Source organism: Chroicocephalus ridibundus, chromosome 2 (genome assembly GCF_963924245.1).
Source record: "Chroicocephalus ridibundus chromosome 2, bChrRid1.1, whole genome shotgun sequence".
NCBI lineage: Eukaryota > Metazoa > Chordata > Aves > Charadriiformes > Laridae > Chroicocephalus > Chroicocephalus ridibundus.
The window spans coordinates 123426512-123444905 of record NC_086285.1 but is presented as its reverse complement, the minus strand read 5'-3'; the positions used below and the strand labels follow the sequence as shown (position 1 = coordinate 123444905).

At 40.0% G+C, this 18394-nt stretch overlaps 1 protein-coding gene across 1 annotated transcript in view; it reads right to left on the bottom strand.

Annotated features, from left to right (window-relative positions):
- The window catches only part of SPIDR (scaffold protein involved in DNA repair), a 205297-nt gene that overhangs the window by 119526 nt on the left and 67377 nt on the right, over positions 1–18394 (bottom strand). The window contains exon 8 of the mRNA XM_063326835.1: positions 5540–5759. Coding sequence (XP_063182905.1) covers positions 5540–5759 — 220 coding nt within the window. The remainder of the gene's footprint in view (positions 1–5539; positions 5760–18394) is intronic.

Here is an 18394-nt window from a genome sequence, read left to right as displayed (position 1 = left end):
GTTAGCTCCCCGTGTTGGTACTCCTATTGCTCACCAAGATTATGTAAGACCATGCAATGTAAGATAGGGTATTAAGTAAGACAACGCAAAAATCATGGTAACATATCCATTTATTGTAAGTCCTGTTGTTGAGCCAATAAAACAGCCTACGGCATATCCAGGATAATTCTAAAGTAGAAGAATACGTAAGTCCATAAAGCTAGATTGCTTCCTGTACATAAACTTGCTCAGAGCTTGCTCGCATATTTCTACAGCAACTTCCATCATTGGCCCACCTTAAAGGACTTGAGATACAAGGTTTCACCACTGTACAGCAGCTGATCTGCAATGTTTTGTGTGAGCTCTTCTTGGCAGTAAATAATTCAAACTCTTCTAAACCTCTTTCATTGAGGAGAGACCTAATCTAGTGTAACGCAAGTAGAAATGAGAAGTCCACATTAAACACTTTCACCAGGCACTGGAACACTTTCAAAGCTGAGTAATAATGATTCCCCGTGGTTTCATAGGTTAAGAGAAACTAAAGAACAACTTTGAAGTTGCTTGTTGGTGTCAGTGTTAAGCGTTTTATATACTTACCATATGGAGCTCCTAAAGTAAACTCTCTCTTTTTTTTTTTTTTTGGAGCACAGAGAAGTTGCATAGGGAATAGCAGCTATCCAGCCAAGGATCCTGTCTTCTGCAGTGCGTAAAACAGCCAATGTTTACAGGCAATGTTAGAACAGAACACAAAGTGGTTCTGTCCCATTCATACCGTCCCAGCCCTCCAGTTATCAGCAGCACATGAACCTCCTGAACTAGAGGTTTCATACCAGACCATCGCATTCAATAGGCATGGATTGATCTCCAAGCCTGTCCAAATCAAAAATGATCTGTGGTTTATATTGCTATTGCCAACAATTGTATTAACATCAACATAGTTCTAGTAGTTTAACTTCAGAAATATACGAAAAACATTTCAAAGTCATTAAATTTAATGACAAGAAAAAGAATTTTAATCTGCACAATTTTATTCAGGTTAATTTATTTTGAATACTCAACAGTAGGCATATCTACAAGCAGGAAGCAGGAGTATCTGAAGGAAACTGTCTATCCTCAAGCCCTGCTGTTAGCAGAAAAATGAATCCTCAAGTCTCTAAAAATATAAACTCTTACCACTTTTTGTTAGGTATGGTAAATTATTTCTGTCATTTTTATAATTAAACAAAAAAATCCACCCTGGGTAATTTGAGGCCATAAAATCATCAGCAGTGAAACTGGGAAGCCTTTGTTCCCATTCTCTCATGTCTTTGCAGTATCAAGCAGTCTTCACTTTTTGCTGGATATGTATTTCTGCAAAGTGAATAAAGACTTAGTAATCAATTTAATTACGCTCAGTAGTAAGCTTTTCCTTTTCCGGCTGTTAAAAACACTTAATGATTCAGATTCAGTTTGTAAAAGTTATGAGGTGTTCACTTAAAATCTTAATCCGAGAAATTTCTCAGGTACTGCAAAGACAACCAAAGGCAAGCCTACGCAGGCAGAGGCAGGCAGGGCTGAGTTCTTTTGCCTGTGGTGTTCCCAGCTGGCCAGACACAAACCAGGTCCAGCCCAAAACACGCAACTGTTTTCATGTGATGTGTCCAAGTTAATAGGCTTTATTTAGATACAACACTGCAAGAATACTTCTATATAGCCTCAAGATCAGAGCAGGCTCCCATCAGACGCCTCAGAGGCCAGGCTGAGCTCCTTCCTCCACTAGACACACTGGTTTGAAAAATGTTCATCAGCCTACTGGGATTGGTTTCCCTATACCAAGTGACGATTCTCACATGAAATCCCTTTCATTCAAGACTGTAAATATCACAAAATGATAGGGGTTGGAAGGGACCTCTGGAGATCATCTAGTCCAACCCCCCTGCCAGAGCAGGGTCACCTACAGCAGGTTGCACAGGAACGCGGCCAGGTGGGTTTTGAATGTCTCCAGAGACGGAGACTCCACCACCTCTCTGGGCAGCCTGTTCCAGTGCTCTGCCACCCTCAAAGGAAAGAAGTTCCTCCTCATGTTTAGGTGGAACTTCCTGTGCTCAAGTTTGTGCCCGTGACCTCTTGTCCTGTCCCTGGGCACCACTGAAAAGAGCCTGGCCCCATCCTCCTGACACCCACCCTTTAAGTATTTATAACCATTGATAACATCCCCCCTCAGTTGTCTTTTTTGCAGACTGAAAAGAACCAAGTCCCTCAGCCTTTCTTCATAAGAGAGAGATGTTCCAGTCCCCTAATCATCTTCATAGCCCTTTGCTGTACCCTCTCCAGCAGTTCCCTGTCCTTCTTGAACCAGGGAGCCCAGAACTGGACACAGTACTCCAGGTGAGGCCTCAACAGGGCAGAGCAGAGGGGGAGGATGACCTCCCTTGATCTGCTGGCCACACTCTTCTTGAAGCACCCCAGGATGCCATTGGCCCTTTTGGCCACAAGGGCACATTGCTGGCTCATGGTCATCCTGTTGTCCACCAGGACTCCCAGGTCTCTTTCAGCTGAGCTGCTCTCCAGCAGGTCAGCCCCCAACCTCTACTGGTGCATGGGGTTATTCCTCCCCAGGTGCAGCACCCTACACTTGTCCTTGTTGAATTTCATAAGGTTTCTCTCTGCCCAACTCTCCAGCCTGCCCAGGTTTCACTGTAATATGTACCATAAGACACTAGACATCAACCCAAAGAAATCTGTATCCAATTATAAAGACATCAGGGCTCAGTCCTGCAAATTGTTACTCTCACACAATGCTCCCCTTAAGTCTGTGGGACCACTCTCATGAGCAATGTTCAGGTTGACAAGATTCTTATAACCATCCTCCTATCAATATTTTATTTTTCAAATTAAACTGCTTGTATTCTAGTGCTGAAGTATCATGGGATTCTGTATGCAAACAAATACCAACAAATATATCAACAAATCTCTAAACACTGCTTCCCAAAGTATTTATGCAAGTCTACTGCCAGGGACGTTTCACGTACCAAGCTGTGCACTGAGTTCACAACACATATAAATACAGTTACAAAAGCAAAGTCTAATTTTACAAAGGCTCCAAAATGATGCATTCAGATTTTGCCCATGAACAGTCACATAGAGAAGCCAGTAGCCTGTGTGTTTGCATCTTACCTACTCACTCAGCTGCCTGGTCAGAAAGCAAAAAGCAAAGTCAAATCATAAATCTGGGGTGTTATTTTGAAGTATCAGAAAATTCTACTCTCAGGACGTTACTTTACAGCAGCAGAAGCAGTCCACTCATAAATCACCCCATCTCATCCTATTCTGCCTTACCATACAAGTAACTCAAAATACAGGACAACAGTGCAGTGTGCTGTGTGTCCCAAGTACACACAGGTCACTCAAGGATTGTCTTACCATGCATCTACTTTTTTTGTTCCCTTTTGCTTCTGACTGGTGATTTCAATAAGATATGTAAATATGCTTATTTCACCATGTCAGGGTTAGATTTAGTTAATTCATTTTGACACTAGTCACACATTTGAATCGACAGGAAAGCATTTCAATGCAAACAGTATTTGCTTTTAACGACAGAAGTACAAATTCAATGCAGAGTAACAGAAACTACACTTCAGCATTCAGAGCTCTCAAGTAAGAGTTTAACAGAATAGAAGCTTGGAAGTGTAATAGGGGAAACTTCCATTAAATGTACAAGTCCAATTTCCAATTAATGTAAACTAGAAGTGCCAAATAATAATCTAAAACAAAAACATCCTTCATCCTCCTCCCTCCCCGCCTCCAGTAGGTTTAGTTTAACAGTATCCAGGCCAACTTCTTTTGACTTCTGGTTGAGTAAACAAAGAGACGACTGACATTAAGATAATGCCAAACAGAAAATAGGACTAGAGATGAGATATAATGCAGTTTTGCCACTATTGAGTAATGTCTTTATAAAATGCCTTGAGAGCCACATAAGTAAGGAGAGCAACTCTGCCAACACAGACATATCCCCTGCCCAAACGTTCTGGTTTTATGAAATAACCTTTTGCTTGCATGAAAAGCTCAACCTACTAAAATAAAAAACAAAAGCAAATAAAAAGTGATGTTTCTGGGAAGACAGACAGCTATGAAGTTTTCTCAAGAAATCTCAATTTATGCATATGTGTATATATATATATGTGTATACGAATTCATATATATATATATATATAAAAAAATGAGTTTTATGTCCAGAACATCTTAGAATTTAAACAAATGAGAAGACTACACTAGTGCTGTTATAGACACTTGTAGTAGTCTGGAAAGAATCGTATCAGTGCAGTTAGACCTTCCCAGAGCACACATGCAACAAGCTGGAGCAGTCTGGGACTTACACATGCTAAGCATGCTGACAGTAATCATTCAAGAAAAGAAAAAAAGGAGCAAAAAAAAGTTTCAATTGTACCCTAACTAAAACAGTTTTGCTGGTACAAAAACCTTTGTGTAAGTGAAGGTCTATACAGAAAGATACAGCAGCATAAATGCAATGCCTCGTGGTTTAAAAACAACAGAGGAGACCTGAAGAGAAAAACAGAACAAAGATGGAAGTTTGTAGGAGAGACAAACAAAAAGAAAACAGGGGGAAACAATAGTAAATGTAAAGCATGACAAGAAGCTTGTTGAAGGAAAAGGTAAACAAGAACAAACATTAGTACCTTGAGGGGTGGGAGGAAGGGGAAAAAAATCCCCAAAACAATGACTTATTTCATATCAGACTAGGACTTAATATTCAGCTGTATTTCTGGAGAAAGAAGTGGAAAGAAAGAGTGAAGAAGAGTGACAAGAGAAGTAATATTCCCACTTCAAAGTTCTCTTGAATTTTTATGAAGACCAGACCTTCCAACCTACAGCCACTAACCACCAGCTGCTTTACTAGAATCTCATCACTTTATGCTACCCCCTTAAAATCATGAAAGTAATCCAATTCAGAAGAAATCACAAATGTAGACCAAACATTTTGAAGAATTCCAGAAAGGGCTGCGCTGAAGAGGGATTTGGGGAACCGAAGACAGCAGCAACGTGGAACTACTGATAAGGTGTCTACCAATTCCTTAAGAACAACGTGAATCTCTCATTTCTTGGGGTTTTTTCCCCATTTTTTTAGTTGCATGTTGTTTTTGCCGAACGCTCTACAGTTAATACAGACTTTTCCACTGAAAGATTATACCCATACGCACAGCAACAGATGAGCATTCCTGAACTACTTTGCTGCCAGAAAGTATGCGCTTTATTGGCCTTATCATTGATAAGACACTGCTCAGGCCTTTCTATCACTCTAAACATGAAAATATTAAGTGAAAACAAAACTGAAGCCCTGAGCAACACTAGAGGCATTATGCTACACATTTAGTTGTTATCTGAGCTATCTTTAAGGTATATGTCAAAGTCTCTCCAGCTGCCAGAGACAGATGACCACAAGAGAGTCCTAGTCCTCCCTCTACCCTCAAGGTCTTTCCTACAACAATGCAACCAGCATTCTGCCAAACCCCCTTGTTCTGCAGCGCTAAAGCAAACGTGGTCAGTTCTCTCTACTCACCATGGAGGGTAGATGTGGATGACATCCTGTGGCCTGCTCTTCAGGTGAGCTGCTGTCTCTCTTGCAAAGAGGACTTTGAGTATTGGTTCTCCTGCATTGACGACAGCATCCTCAGATGAAAGTGTAGCAGGAGACTGTTCCAGTTGCTGGCAGATGGCAACTTGTATTGTACACTCCTCAAACATTTCTAGGATCTTCACAATTAAGACACCAGACTTATCTGGAAAGTAAATTAAAATGAAAAATAAAAATGCAAAGTCTGCATGAGGAGAAATAAATCCTGGCATTCTGAAGATGTGCATCCCTCTGCAGATTTGTCTGACTCTGAGAAATCCACATATGAGTAGAACAGATTGCCCCACCAAAAGACTTATGTTCAAGTTTTCTGGTCATTTTTCTTTTCTTTATAGATACTACTAGCTGTGGAGACAAAAGCCTACCTGTGCTTCTTCCAAAAACCAATGAAATCAGAAACTCCTTACAAGAAGCCCTTCCGCACGATGTCTGAACTTTTTAATCCTGCAACTCATTCGCTTTGTTCAGTCTTTTTTCATTAGATACTGCACAAAATAAATGTATTTAAAAACAGAATAATCACACTGTGTTAAAAGTGAAGCTGTGTTTGCCCCCCTTGACCTTTCTCAAAGCAACAGTTGTCAGGGACCAAGTCAGAACAGTACCTGTTAGGTACAAAGCATCTAAAAGCTGATGATTCACATTTAGAGATGAATGTGGAGAGAGTATGATAGATGCACTGCCCCAAAATAATTATTTTATCAGTAGTCAATCAGGATACAGAAGGGTCTCTTGTTTTACAGCAACATGAACAGATACCAGCATCCCCACAGTTTGATTCTAAGCGCTTTTGTCTGTGCTGAACATGAAACAACTTTGCACTGCAATCAAATTACTTCTGTCTCCCTTTGCAGCCTGCACAGGGCAAAAGCTACTCGGACAGACCTGGGTCTGCACTGCAAGGTTCTGTCAGATTTACTCTCCTTCTCACTTAGCCCTGCTCAGATTTGCACTTTGGTCACAGAGGGAAGAATTGTCGTAATCTACCTGTTGAATGCTATGAGCATTTAGTGGGGAAAGACAGACTGCCAGAGGACAGAGACAGCAGAGCCCCGATTCTGCCCATTCTGATTCACAAGTTGCATTGGGAAAAACACAGCATCCCAAGAAAAACAGCTGATAGAAATTACTGTCCTCCCACAGCAAAGAAGAAGCAGGGGAGGAACTGTGAACGTGATACTGGAACTTAATGGCAGAGCTGTACTAGTTATTTGTTTGTTTATTTTAAGGCCCATTTCACAATTGTGAATGCCTTTCCTTTGAAAAATAAGTAAAAATATTTTAGTTTCAGTTTATGAGAAACTTCAGAAAAAATTAACCCAACCCTCAAGAAACCCAAACCAAAGGAACTGGGCCCTAAAACCCTTCAGGTTTATTAAAGTTAAATTCTACAAAAAACCCAAAATGTTTTGTCCCTGTTTTGTATTCCCCAGTCTTTATTACATTTTATACTGAAACTGAAATAAAGTAATTTTGAAATATAAAACTGAAACGTTCTTAAAACCACTTTTATGTGAACCAAATTTTCATCACATACAACATGCTTCTGCAAAGCATTCTGTTTCCCATGAACCAGTATTTTCCAGCAGGATAAAGGGTTCCACCAGAGAGTACATCAGCCATTTCTGTCCAAGCCATTACAGCTCGACCTCCTTTTCCAGATCTGAGAAGCACGAATCAGAGAACCGATCCTTTCTGCCAAGTCCTTTGAGATTGACTGATGAAGAGAGATGGTTGCCACCGCTATTACTCCTCACCACTGCCACCTTCTCAGGGAAAGCTGTAAGATCGCAGTGCCACTCCAAATACTCACTGCACTATGTTAAGGTCTGCTTATGTGCAAACTTCTGCTAAGTGTGAGTGTGGACTAGTTTTCTATGCCTGAAGGCAAGGACTTAGAATATTCACACTTGAATTCTGTTTTGCCTGACTAGCTGCAGTTGTGGTCCTCTCTCAACCCCAAGTCATCTGGCACGCATAAACAAATTCTCCCAACCACAAAAATTCTTGGCCTTCAAAGTAACTGAGCATTTACCTCTCCCCTCTAGACATACTGCACAATTTGCATTTCCATCCACTTAAAAAACCAAGTCACAAAAAAAATCAACTTCAATTTTGAAACACACCAACAGTTTATTTAAAAAAAAAAAAAAAAAGTATTAAGACAGCTCGTGAGAGAGACTGTTCATCACTTCCAAACTACACCTTTCTTACGTGCAGAATTTTACGACAATTCTTACTGGTCAGCAGCATATAGTTACTCAGCTGATAAAGCAGGTCGAAGACAATGAATGACAACCTAATAACATTTTTCTTTTGAATACCTCTGACTATAAACCAGTTAAAAACACTATGTAAATAAAGAACTGTATCTCTGTGAAAACTTCTAAAAGACATTGGAGGAAAAAACAGTACTAAGGTACCAGAGATTTTTGCAAGCCGGTCTTAGAGTTGGTGCAAACACTGGGAACTGATGCTAAATGAAGCTGAATGCTTCTTCATTAAAAGCGACAAAATTTCAACAGCTAGCCAAGTCTCACAGTTGGCACACATGCACATTCTACAGAACCACAATCTATTTGTTTATTTAGATGCAAAGAGATAGTTTAATTTAATTACTCAAAAAGTATTATTACTGCTGATGATAGAATGCTCTCTCGAACAACATGGCAAAGCACTTCGGATTCCTGGCATGTGATGAAACACCAAAGTTCAGAATGTAGCTTCGTTTTTAATTCATTTGGCTCTTCTATTGTTAGGTCAATCAAAAATAAATCAAACATGTGTGGCTGCACATGGAAGGGAGAATTTGTGGGTGAGGAGATGGGCTGGATCACTGCAATTTCTACAGTTTCCAGAGAAGTTTACTTGTTTGTTCATCCATACAAAAAGCTTACTTTCAGGTTTTGCAATGTTCTCTTTCACCCTCAGATAATTCACAGAAGTTCTTGCTTGCTTGCTGAAGTCCTCATTCACTTAATTTCACTTGAAAAGCAGAATTACAGCCCAGGAAATTCAAATCTGCAGATGTGCAGGTTTCATGGTAATAGCTAGTAATCTTAAACAAGGAAGAATACCTTACAATAATATGTATTTTAAAAGGTGCAAGCAATAACTGTGCTGCAATTGTGCCCCTTCCTACACTGCATATTTCTTCATTTCCCATTCTGCTGTCTAGAGCACTCGTGAATTTCTTTCTTCAGGGATGGTTTTTAGCAAAATCAATGAGCTAATCCAGCTAACTGCAAAGCCACTGAAGCAGAGAAGCAGATACTAGGGAGAAGAAAGAACAAGTGATGGAAAGGGTGGAGGTAGGGCAAGCAAGGACTGAGGGAAGATGGTTCTTTTCAGTGACAGCCCAACCAGGCTGGGTTAAGCCAATTTCAAATGCTACCCAGTTGCTTCTTTTCCCCTACGGTGCCCAGGCTGGACTATCCTTGAGAAGCTCCTTCAGCGTGCAGGAAGGACAGGCAAGATGAAGTCACTGAACAGAGATAACAGCTGTTCAAGGTGCGTGGTCCACAGGCACATTTGATACCATAAGTGTCTATATGTTCTACAACTCTTGGCCAGACTCTCTTACACTTTTTTTGACCCTCGGTGTCCACAATGGATAGACATCACACTACAGTAATGAAAACATGGGTCAGAGCATACCTAGTGTTATCTTTCAACCACCGACTCTAGGCATAATGATGTATAGTAGAGGGACCCTGAAAAAGAGAGAAGAAATAGGAACTGCATGTACCTATGGAATGCTCGTTTAAAAAAACTTCAGTTTATTTACTTGAAGGTAACCTTTCTTCTCCCATTGAAAGACAAGTCCACATTCACACTCACAGAGAGTGAGCAAACAGCTGCCTGGATGCGTTTAGAAATCTTCCACTCAAGCAGCAATTTGAGGACTCCTTAACAAAGCTGCTCTTTGGTGCCAGATGCCTCTGCAACAGTGCAATGCTTGAGGGAGATAAAGATGGAAACCCAGATAGCTGCCTGATCAGCATCAGACATAGGTGTGTTTCTCAGCAAAGCCCCGGGCACTCTGAGCTCCTGGTGACAGAGAGATGCTGCAGCTTGGTGGTCCTGGAACACAGCCTGGCATGGACAGCTGCCCCTTCCAGCACCTCTTCATAGCCTTCACAGAGTCAGCTGGCAAGTCAGAGAAAACAAAACATTCACTGACAGGCTCAAGGATCGTATGAAAGATCTGGCACCATGAGTATAAACAGAGATCTTCCAAGGGGCATGAAGTATAAATTCAATCCCAGACACACAAGACTTGAGGTGCCACAAAGACAGATAGAAAGGCACGGATAAATCTGGTTGAGTATGAATTTTGAAGATGTATTTGAGATGCACAACATGCTTCCTCTAAAGAGCACCATTTAAAAGGAGGGGAAAAATCAGCAACCAGGGTCTGTAATGCTCCCTCACTTCTAGCAGAATTTTCCACAAGAAGAAAAACCTTCACAAAGACATGCAGCAACATGCTGACTACTGGTGATTCAAAACGTTGCTCACAGAAGGGCCGAGTACAAGAAAAATCAGGTACCAGTGATGAGTTGGGTTAGCTTCCAGACGCAAAGGTCACATCAGAACTTTGCAGAACACTGCTGTGGTAACTGCCACCCACTGAAGGCAACAGACAGAAGTCATTGCTAGATGGACCATCATCAAACAAATGAATTATTCCAGACCTCACAAGTGGTCCAGAATGAGTGAAACCAGGAGGAGACTGACTGGTGGGAGCAACAAGTCATTTAAGGAGGGAAGTATCTCTGGTGAAGCCTCTCTATGATTGACAAGAACCTCCCTCACCTCCCAGCCAAGAAACAATAAGCTCTGACAAAAGCCATCCGGCATCCCTGCCATGAGGGGGCTGGACAGACAGATTCAGCACCACCCCACCAGCATACACAGGAACCACATCTTCAGTCTGCTCAGAGATACAAGAAATCCTGATCCAAACATAGGCAAATGGGACATCAACCTCTCACTGCTACAGGTAGCAGAACCTTCGAAATCACAGGGAAAGGTCCTTTCGGCAACCGTACTAATGGAACAAACCTGGCAAAGACCTTGGGCATAATTTCCAAAAAAGCCTGATAATTCGCAATTGTGTGATCAAAATAGATCTATATTGTATGCATGAGTTCAGAAAAACAACCAGTAACTTCTTGGTAGGAAAAAAAAAAAATACTTTGAACTACTAAGAACACAAACACTAGTTCTGGTTCAGAAAGTGCCCAAGTCACGAAATCTTTGGGAGATTGTTGGGAGAATACTTTGGGGAAATATCATCAAGTGTTAGCCCTGTTATAATTTTTCCTATGCATTTTGGTAGCTCTTGTCACTGCCAGAAACAGGATCCTAAGCTAGAGAAACTTCTGGGTTGACCAACTAGCAGATCTGCTCTTTCTTCCATAGTTTAATTATTTAATTCCAGGTGACCTCTGGGATGTCGGTCTCTCACTCCAATTTGCAACCTCGACATGAAGTAGCTCAATTAATCCACAAAGATATTCAAGCGTGGGGGAGATGAACAAACAAATTTCACACTGAATGCATCAGGAACCTGGTTAGTTCCTTTCATTTCTGTTTATTATTTCAATACACAGGGCAATGCTGCCCTTCAGTCATATACCATGTCATATACCATGACATCAGAACATGTTTTGATGCAGTACTTTGCAGATGTTCTGCATTACTTTGAATTCCAGGAGGACCAAAAAAAAAAAGTTAAAAAAAGTAAAAAAAAAAATAATTACCCATTGCTTTGGAGATCACGGACCTGGAGATCTTGAGCCTTTTGAAAACTTCAGCATGACTCTACAGCCTCTGGCAAAGCGAAGGCCCTTAATCTTCAGACCTAACAAAGTGGCTTCACAGTAATATATTTAAGCCACATCAACATCGAATGTACACGGGTCACGGATGATGCACTGGCCAGACCAAGGGCAGCCTAGGAGGGAGGCTAGGAAAAAAAGCCAGTCTGCTTTAACTCTTAACAACCAAAAAGCAGTATGGAGAGAAGAAAAGGAAAAATATCAAGGAGCATGATTTCAAAATAAATAAATAAATAAATAAATGTTCAGACATTCTGGCTTCAGTGCCTGAAATACAACTCTGAAGTTTGTTTTAGTAACTCCATAACAAGCAATAAGGAAGACAAATGAGGTGAAAAATATAGAAATGACACTCTCTTAGGGACTACGCATTTTACGTTTTTCTTGCTACACGGTGACAGGAAGTTGAGCGCACTGCTGAGAGAGGATCCATGAGACCTGATGTATGGAAATGCATCAGATGTCGACATTAGTAAGACTACATGCAGTTTTACCTCACTCAAGTCAATTTTGCTAAAATGTAACTGTTCAAATGTCCCAAAAGAGCACTTGTAGCCTTGAACAGAAAGCTCTCAAAGGGACCAAACTCTCTTTAGAGTCAGCTGACAGAACTCCAGCAGCAGAGCAGTCCCTACGAGACCTACAGGGTGAGGAAAAGTGCTTCAGGACAACAAACGGGTATGTGACACCTCCCAGGTCCTGAAGAGGAAGCCAGGGCAGAGGGTAATTTACCACGTTCTGCATGATTTGAATGTGACAGCTGGGATAGCCAGTGCACCTCCATGCAGATCAGCTCAGCAGAAGTAACAGCAGTAACACCCACACATCAACAAGAGCAAAACAAAGGCAGGGTGATTCTATGACAGTGGGTAGTCCCGAATTTTTCAATTTTCCATTCTTCCATGAGAATTTAAAAATCTTGCAATGTTGAGGGAATGCATTTCACCCACAGGGCTGAATGACATGATACGTCCACCTGAACGTAACTGAATGTAACAATCAGAGATGACATATGGTAGAAATAAATTTTCATAAAGGCCACAGTACCAATGCAGAAAACAGTGAACTACAAGCACACAGAAGAGATCTTATAAACACAGAAGAAAACTAGACTTTAGTAAAATGCCAAGCAGTGTACAGCTGTGCTCCACTGAGCATTCTGGGGAAAAAAAAATACACTCATATGCAAGCATGAAGTGGAAATTATTATTATTGTGATAGTAAAAAGTCTCTAATAATAAAGAACACACCTACGAGTAAATATACATATGGACTATCACGCAAAGCAAGAATGACAAAATAAGAAAGAAACTCCTCAGCCACAAGACTTACCCCATAAATCACGTGGATGAAAAAAACCAAGCAAGCAGGGCAAGAGGCAAAAGGAAGAGTACTTCAACACCTTCCTTTAAACCAATACAAAAAATAATACTCATGCAAGTTGAGTTTTCCAAAAAACCAAGACAAACTCGTAAGAAAACCCAAGGGATTGGGAGGAAGAGGAGATTGCTTGAAGTCATGTTAATCTGAAAAACTGCTAACAAGTATTTGTTTTGTGCAAAGGCAGTTCAGGACAACCTGTATTTGTTCTTACCAGCTAAACAGTCACAATGCACAATTCTTCATCTTAATGATATCAGAATGATACGGGAGAAGGACAGATGCTTTTAAGAAAATTACTGTTACTTTTGCTCAAAGAGCTATCAAACAAATCCTATATATGAATTGCAGCTTAGAAGTAAATTTGTACTGTACCTGACATAGTTAGTTGACATTTCTAAAGAACAGGGCTGAAAAGTTAAATTATACCCTTACTCAACTGGCAAATTCTTTAGAAATATGAGCTATAAGAAATACTGGTGTTACACTCAAGTCACATTTCTACTAATCCTAGCTAAAAGCTTTTATAAAATAACATTTCCCACTGAAAGTACAAAGAATCTTGGGCAATAAATGTTGGGAATAGTACTTACTGCACTAAGAATGAAAGTCAATTTCTGCATTTGGTTCTGATGGATGGATCCGATACACATTATGGAAATATGAAGGAAACAAAAAAAACCCCACTTTATGCCTTGTTTAATAAAACAAACTAGCAACACACTTCCAAATTTGTCTCCCCTAGTTATTTTTTTCAAAGGCATTATTTCATCCCAGCATCATTTAACTTCTAATTGTCTAATGTGGGTTCCAAAACTGCAGTTGCTAGACACCCTCCTGGGACAGCACTTACTATCTGCAGTGGAAGAATAGCCAAGCCTACATTTTCTGGTTCAGGCCACGAAGTTTTACTTTCATTCTCAAGTGTCAAATGTATAAAATGTCAAATTACAGGCATAAATCAAAAGAAAAACATTCTTTTGCTTGGCATCCCATTATTGTTTTTACTCCTCCCTCATGTAAAATATTGCAGGTGCAGGCATAACAAACTCGCCAAGCAGGTAGATACCCAGCAGACCCTTGCAATCCAAAGTCAATGTTGAAAACCAGGTGGAGATTCCAACGTTTTCACAGCCTGTACAAAAACATCTGGTTGCCATTCTGATCTATACATGTTATTCTTCCTGGGCTGGTGACTTCTGAAGCCATTCAAAAAGTTTTTTCTCAAAAACACACCAAGTCTTGCAGGCATGATGGCTTCTTGCCACATCTATATTCATTTAAAAAGCCTGCTGAATTTGGCTACGCTTTAAACATTCTTTATAAGAACATATGTAAGCTACTTAAAGTGACTGTGCATGCCATTATTGTTTCTCACAAGAAAACAAAAACAATACAAAGAATTCTTGTTTGAAAAAGACAAGTTTACATTTGAATTTTTTTTCCTTCCCAATGCTGTAACATGTTCAGACAGTTGGCTAGGAAAAAAAAAAAAAAAAAAAAAAGAGACAAACAAATTTGGCCACTTGCCCCGTCTCTAATTTACAGTATTAACTCTTAAGTAATAAAACAAACTATCAAGAACTACGAAAATAAGCAACAACTAGCAAAGCTCAGACTTTCGTGTTTTTAGAAGAATTTTGCATGGTAAAAGCAAACCCTGTTAAGGACTACCCTTGTTTTCTTCATCCACAGATACATATCTTTGTGCAAGTCTCATGGCATTCAAGCTGCTAAAATCCTTTCTTCCCGTCACCTTAACTAGTCACTGAGGCTGGAAGGAGGGGAGTAATTGTTTTTGTCCTCTTCTGTAAGGCTTTCAGCCTTCCTTAAAATGTGGTGTTACGTGTGAAACCCTGTTCTCATCTCCAGGGCTTCATCCTCCTCCCCTCACTTGCCTGAGCAAACTCAAATTGTTGCCCCTTGAAGGTCACTTCCCCCTGAGAGGAAGGAACAGTTTAGAAGGAAACATCAATGGCTTGCGTTTATTATCAGTTTATTACTCAAATTCAATTGTAATCCAGTCCCAAATCTTAATCTCAGGCAAACAAATATCAAATATCTTGCATCAGATTACAAATGCTAGAGAATAATATGCTTCTGAATTTTAGGTAAAGAACTGCTTTACCTGAAACTGATGATAATTGTATGGAAAAGAAAAACAGTAGAAAATAAAATTTATAGAAAGTAAAATTTCAGAAATTACAGAAGGAATCTACATGAGTTTGCTTCAAATATTGTTAGTCTCCTCTCCTACAGACAGGAAAGTCATTTCTGAATGTAACTCAGAAAAGCACTATTTTTTCTTCTGCATCATGCAATCCCCATATAACCAGCAGATGTTGACAGGAAAAAGGGTTGGGTTTGGTTTTGGTTGGGTTTTTTTTTCCCCCCTCTCTCTCAACTGTCCAGATCTTCTCTTTGCCCAAACAGGAAACTTCACGGGGAAGTTGCAGCACTGCATACAGAAAAAAAAGCTTGCAATGGTCTAAAAGCCCTTGCATGTAGTACTCTCAAACCATCGGCTTAACTGATCGGAGACTAAACTGTTATGGGGACTGCACACCTCTCAGCCTCCCTTTTACATCTTGTGAAGAAAAAAAAATCATTCTGGATTTGTGGCAAAGAGCCTGACATCAGTCTCCATCAGAACTACACCACAGGAAGCAACACTGCGTATCGGGGCAAGCTTTGGTATTCGCTCCTGTCAAGCCTCTGTCTGATATGGTTATCTTGATTACAGAAGCGGAATTACAAATCAGCTAGCAAAAACGCACATCCTTAGTGAGTTCCTATCCCAACACAGGGACAGGCTGCCAAATGGAATTTTGACCCAAAATTGTCAAAATGGGGAAAGCACAAAGATTTCTTCTACCCTATGGAGTTAGTCAGCCGAAAGTGAGACCCCCATGCACTGTATAAAACCCAGAAAGTGCGTGCTGAAAGGAGGCGCTCTTTTCTGGGATAATGATTCATCCCAGTGACCAAGCGGCAGCCAAACCACAAGGGTTACTTACAGAAAGGGGTCAGGGGAGCAAACAGAAAGGAATTTTTAAAAAATAAAGCCAAAACAATAGTTTTTTGGATAACGTGGATATTGACACAACATAAAAGTAAACAACAGCAAAACAAAGGCATAAAATTCTGTAACGTGAAATGCCTAACGGGACTTGAAACTCATCTAATTTGAAATCGCTCCCCTTTGCCTTAGCAATGAACTGCTGGTTTGCGTGTGTCTGGGATATCCAAATGATGTGACAGCTTTCCCAGCAACTAAGTTACTTCAATACTGCACATTAATCTTCAGGTTCCTTTGACAACAGATTTGAGTTTGTCATTTGAGAAGTTCTTTCCTCTACTTCTGTTGCCGAAGTCAGAAACCGTCCTGGAAACAGTGTGGTTTAGAAATATTACTGGGCAAAACAGAGGGGAAACAAAATCCAAGAAGAATCTCAGATTAGTGAGACACCCTTAGTATGAACCTAAAAAGATGAAAGCTGAAAGTGGTATGCGTTTGCTGTGCTGACGCTTCACATTTCCAGACTAAAAGCAATTAGAAGGTTATCTAGTTACATTACTAAAATTTCAACCATTCGCCTGATGTTTTCCAAACCAAACACTAATTTTATTTTGGTGACTTGAAACAGTATAGAATAAAACTATCAAAAATAAATTTTGCCCTAGATGAAAACATATCCCCAAAATATTATCACAGCAATACTGATTGTTTTATCATCCTCATGCTTTGTAATAAGGATTGGGAATTGGAAATGAATTTTAGGTGGTGAAGTTGAAGTATATTCCTAAATGATGGCATGTTCAGCAGATTTCAGAAATTTTAGCAAATGCTCGCAGGGTAAATGAAACAGTAGTTTGTCCTAAAGACTTCTAACTTGAACAAGTTCCTGTAGATTTTCACCGTGATGACAAAAGGCATATCCCAGAAACAGCTCATCTTCTGCCAAAACTAAATCATCTTGAAGACACTCGTAAGAATTTTTAAAATATACTTTAGAATAGAGCAAGGTATTTTCCCATAGCCTTTTTCTCATAAAATGCTAACTAATTCTGACTCATTTTCTGAAAGAAAGCAAAATAATCAAAGAAAGGAATTCAGCCAGAGGCAGACGCTTAGCATGGAATATTTCAGCCGAGGAGTTAATATCTAACAAACTGGTAAGCAGCCAAACACAAGGCTTTGTAATGATACGTGTGAAGCTAGGACAAAAAGAATATTAGCGTATTAGCAATGTTGCAGATCCATTACTATAGAGAACACTAAAAATTTTTGGTTTAGTAAAGACAGACCTACTCAATATCAATTTCTGTTCCATATTTCAGAAGAAGCAAGAGGATCTCCTCACACCACATGAGAACGATAAAGGAACTCCTATTCCTTAGTAAGTCAGGTGGAGGATAAACAACATGCAGAAGGCTTGATTGGTTTTAAGTAAGCATGCCTGTATAATTTTTCACGTAGCAGTTCTGAAAAGAGTTGGCTGAAGACATTTCTGGTTCCCTGATGTTACTTTCTAGTGAATCTTCAAATACTGGGGAAATTCCAGAAGACTGAAAGGATGATGATATTGCGCTAGTATTCAGGAAGGGCAAACAAAGTGACCTACAATAACCGGAGACCAGCTAGCTCAACATCAGATCTAGGCAAAGTGACTGGAAAAATAAGTAAGGAATTAAGGTCAGAAATGTAACTTTTGTCATTCCACATGGGTGGCATTTTGAACACGTAGCATGCAAGTGGCACAGGATGTAAGCCCTCTAAAGCTTCAGTGAGAAACTGTGAGACTAGCTTTTGCCAGCAGTTTGGGTTTGACTTAAAATCATACAAATTTCCTATGAAAAAAATGGCCATTTCCACTATCAGCAGAAAAAAAAGGGATATCACCAGCCCTTTAAGTGGAATGCAAAAAAACATTTCAGAGAACTAACTAGGAATTACAGTTAGAGTTTTTTAACAATGGAGAATCATAACTGAGTAAGAGCAGATCCAGCAGAATTTGAAAGTAAACACTCATGCTATTAAATGGTTTCATCAATTACATAAAACCAAGTTAAAAAAATAATACAAGAAATGGTGTGGATACCACAAATTCAAGCAAATTTGTGACTAAAAGCGGACAGGCTTGACATACACAATGATCTGAACTGTATGGTTAGCTGGGCATACTCAAATGAAGCAGACCTGGATACAGCACAAATACTTTCCTGTGCTTAGGCAGAAGAAACACAAACCAGTAGGTGGAGAGTGGGAAGCCGGATCTCAGAAAACAACAGCTACAGAAGTTATGAAATCATATTGGACAATCAATTCAATGTGAAGTCCCAGCATCACACTGTGACCAAAGCCAAACCAGACTCAAGCACTTATTAAAGGCCTTGAACGTACAAGAGGCTGAGTAGTGAACTGGACCTGGCCAATGGTTTTGATGAGACTAAAACTGGAAAAATACATACAGAGTAGCTGTCCGTGTTCTTAAGACCACACTGCAAAGTTTGAGAGGGTGCAGTAAAAAGCCATGCAAATCACTTGAAGACT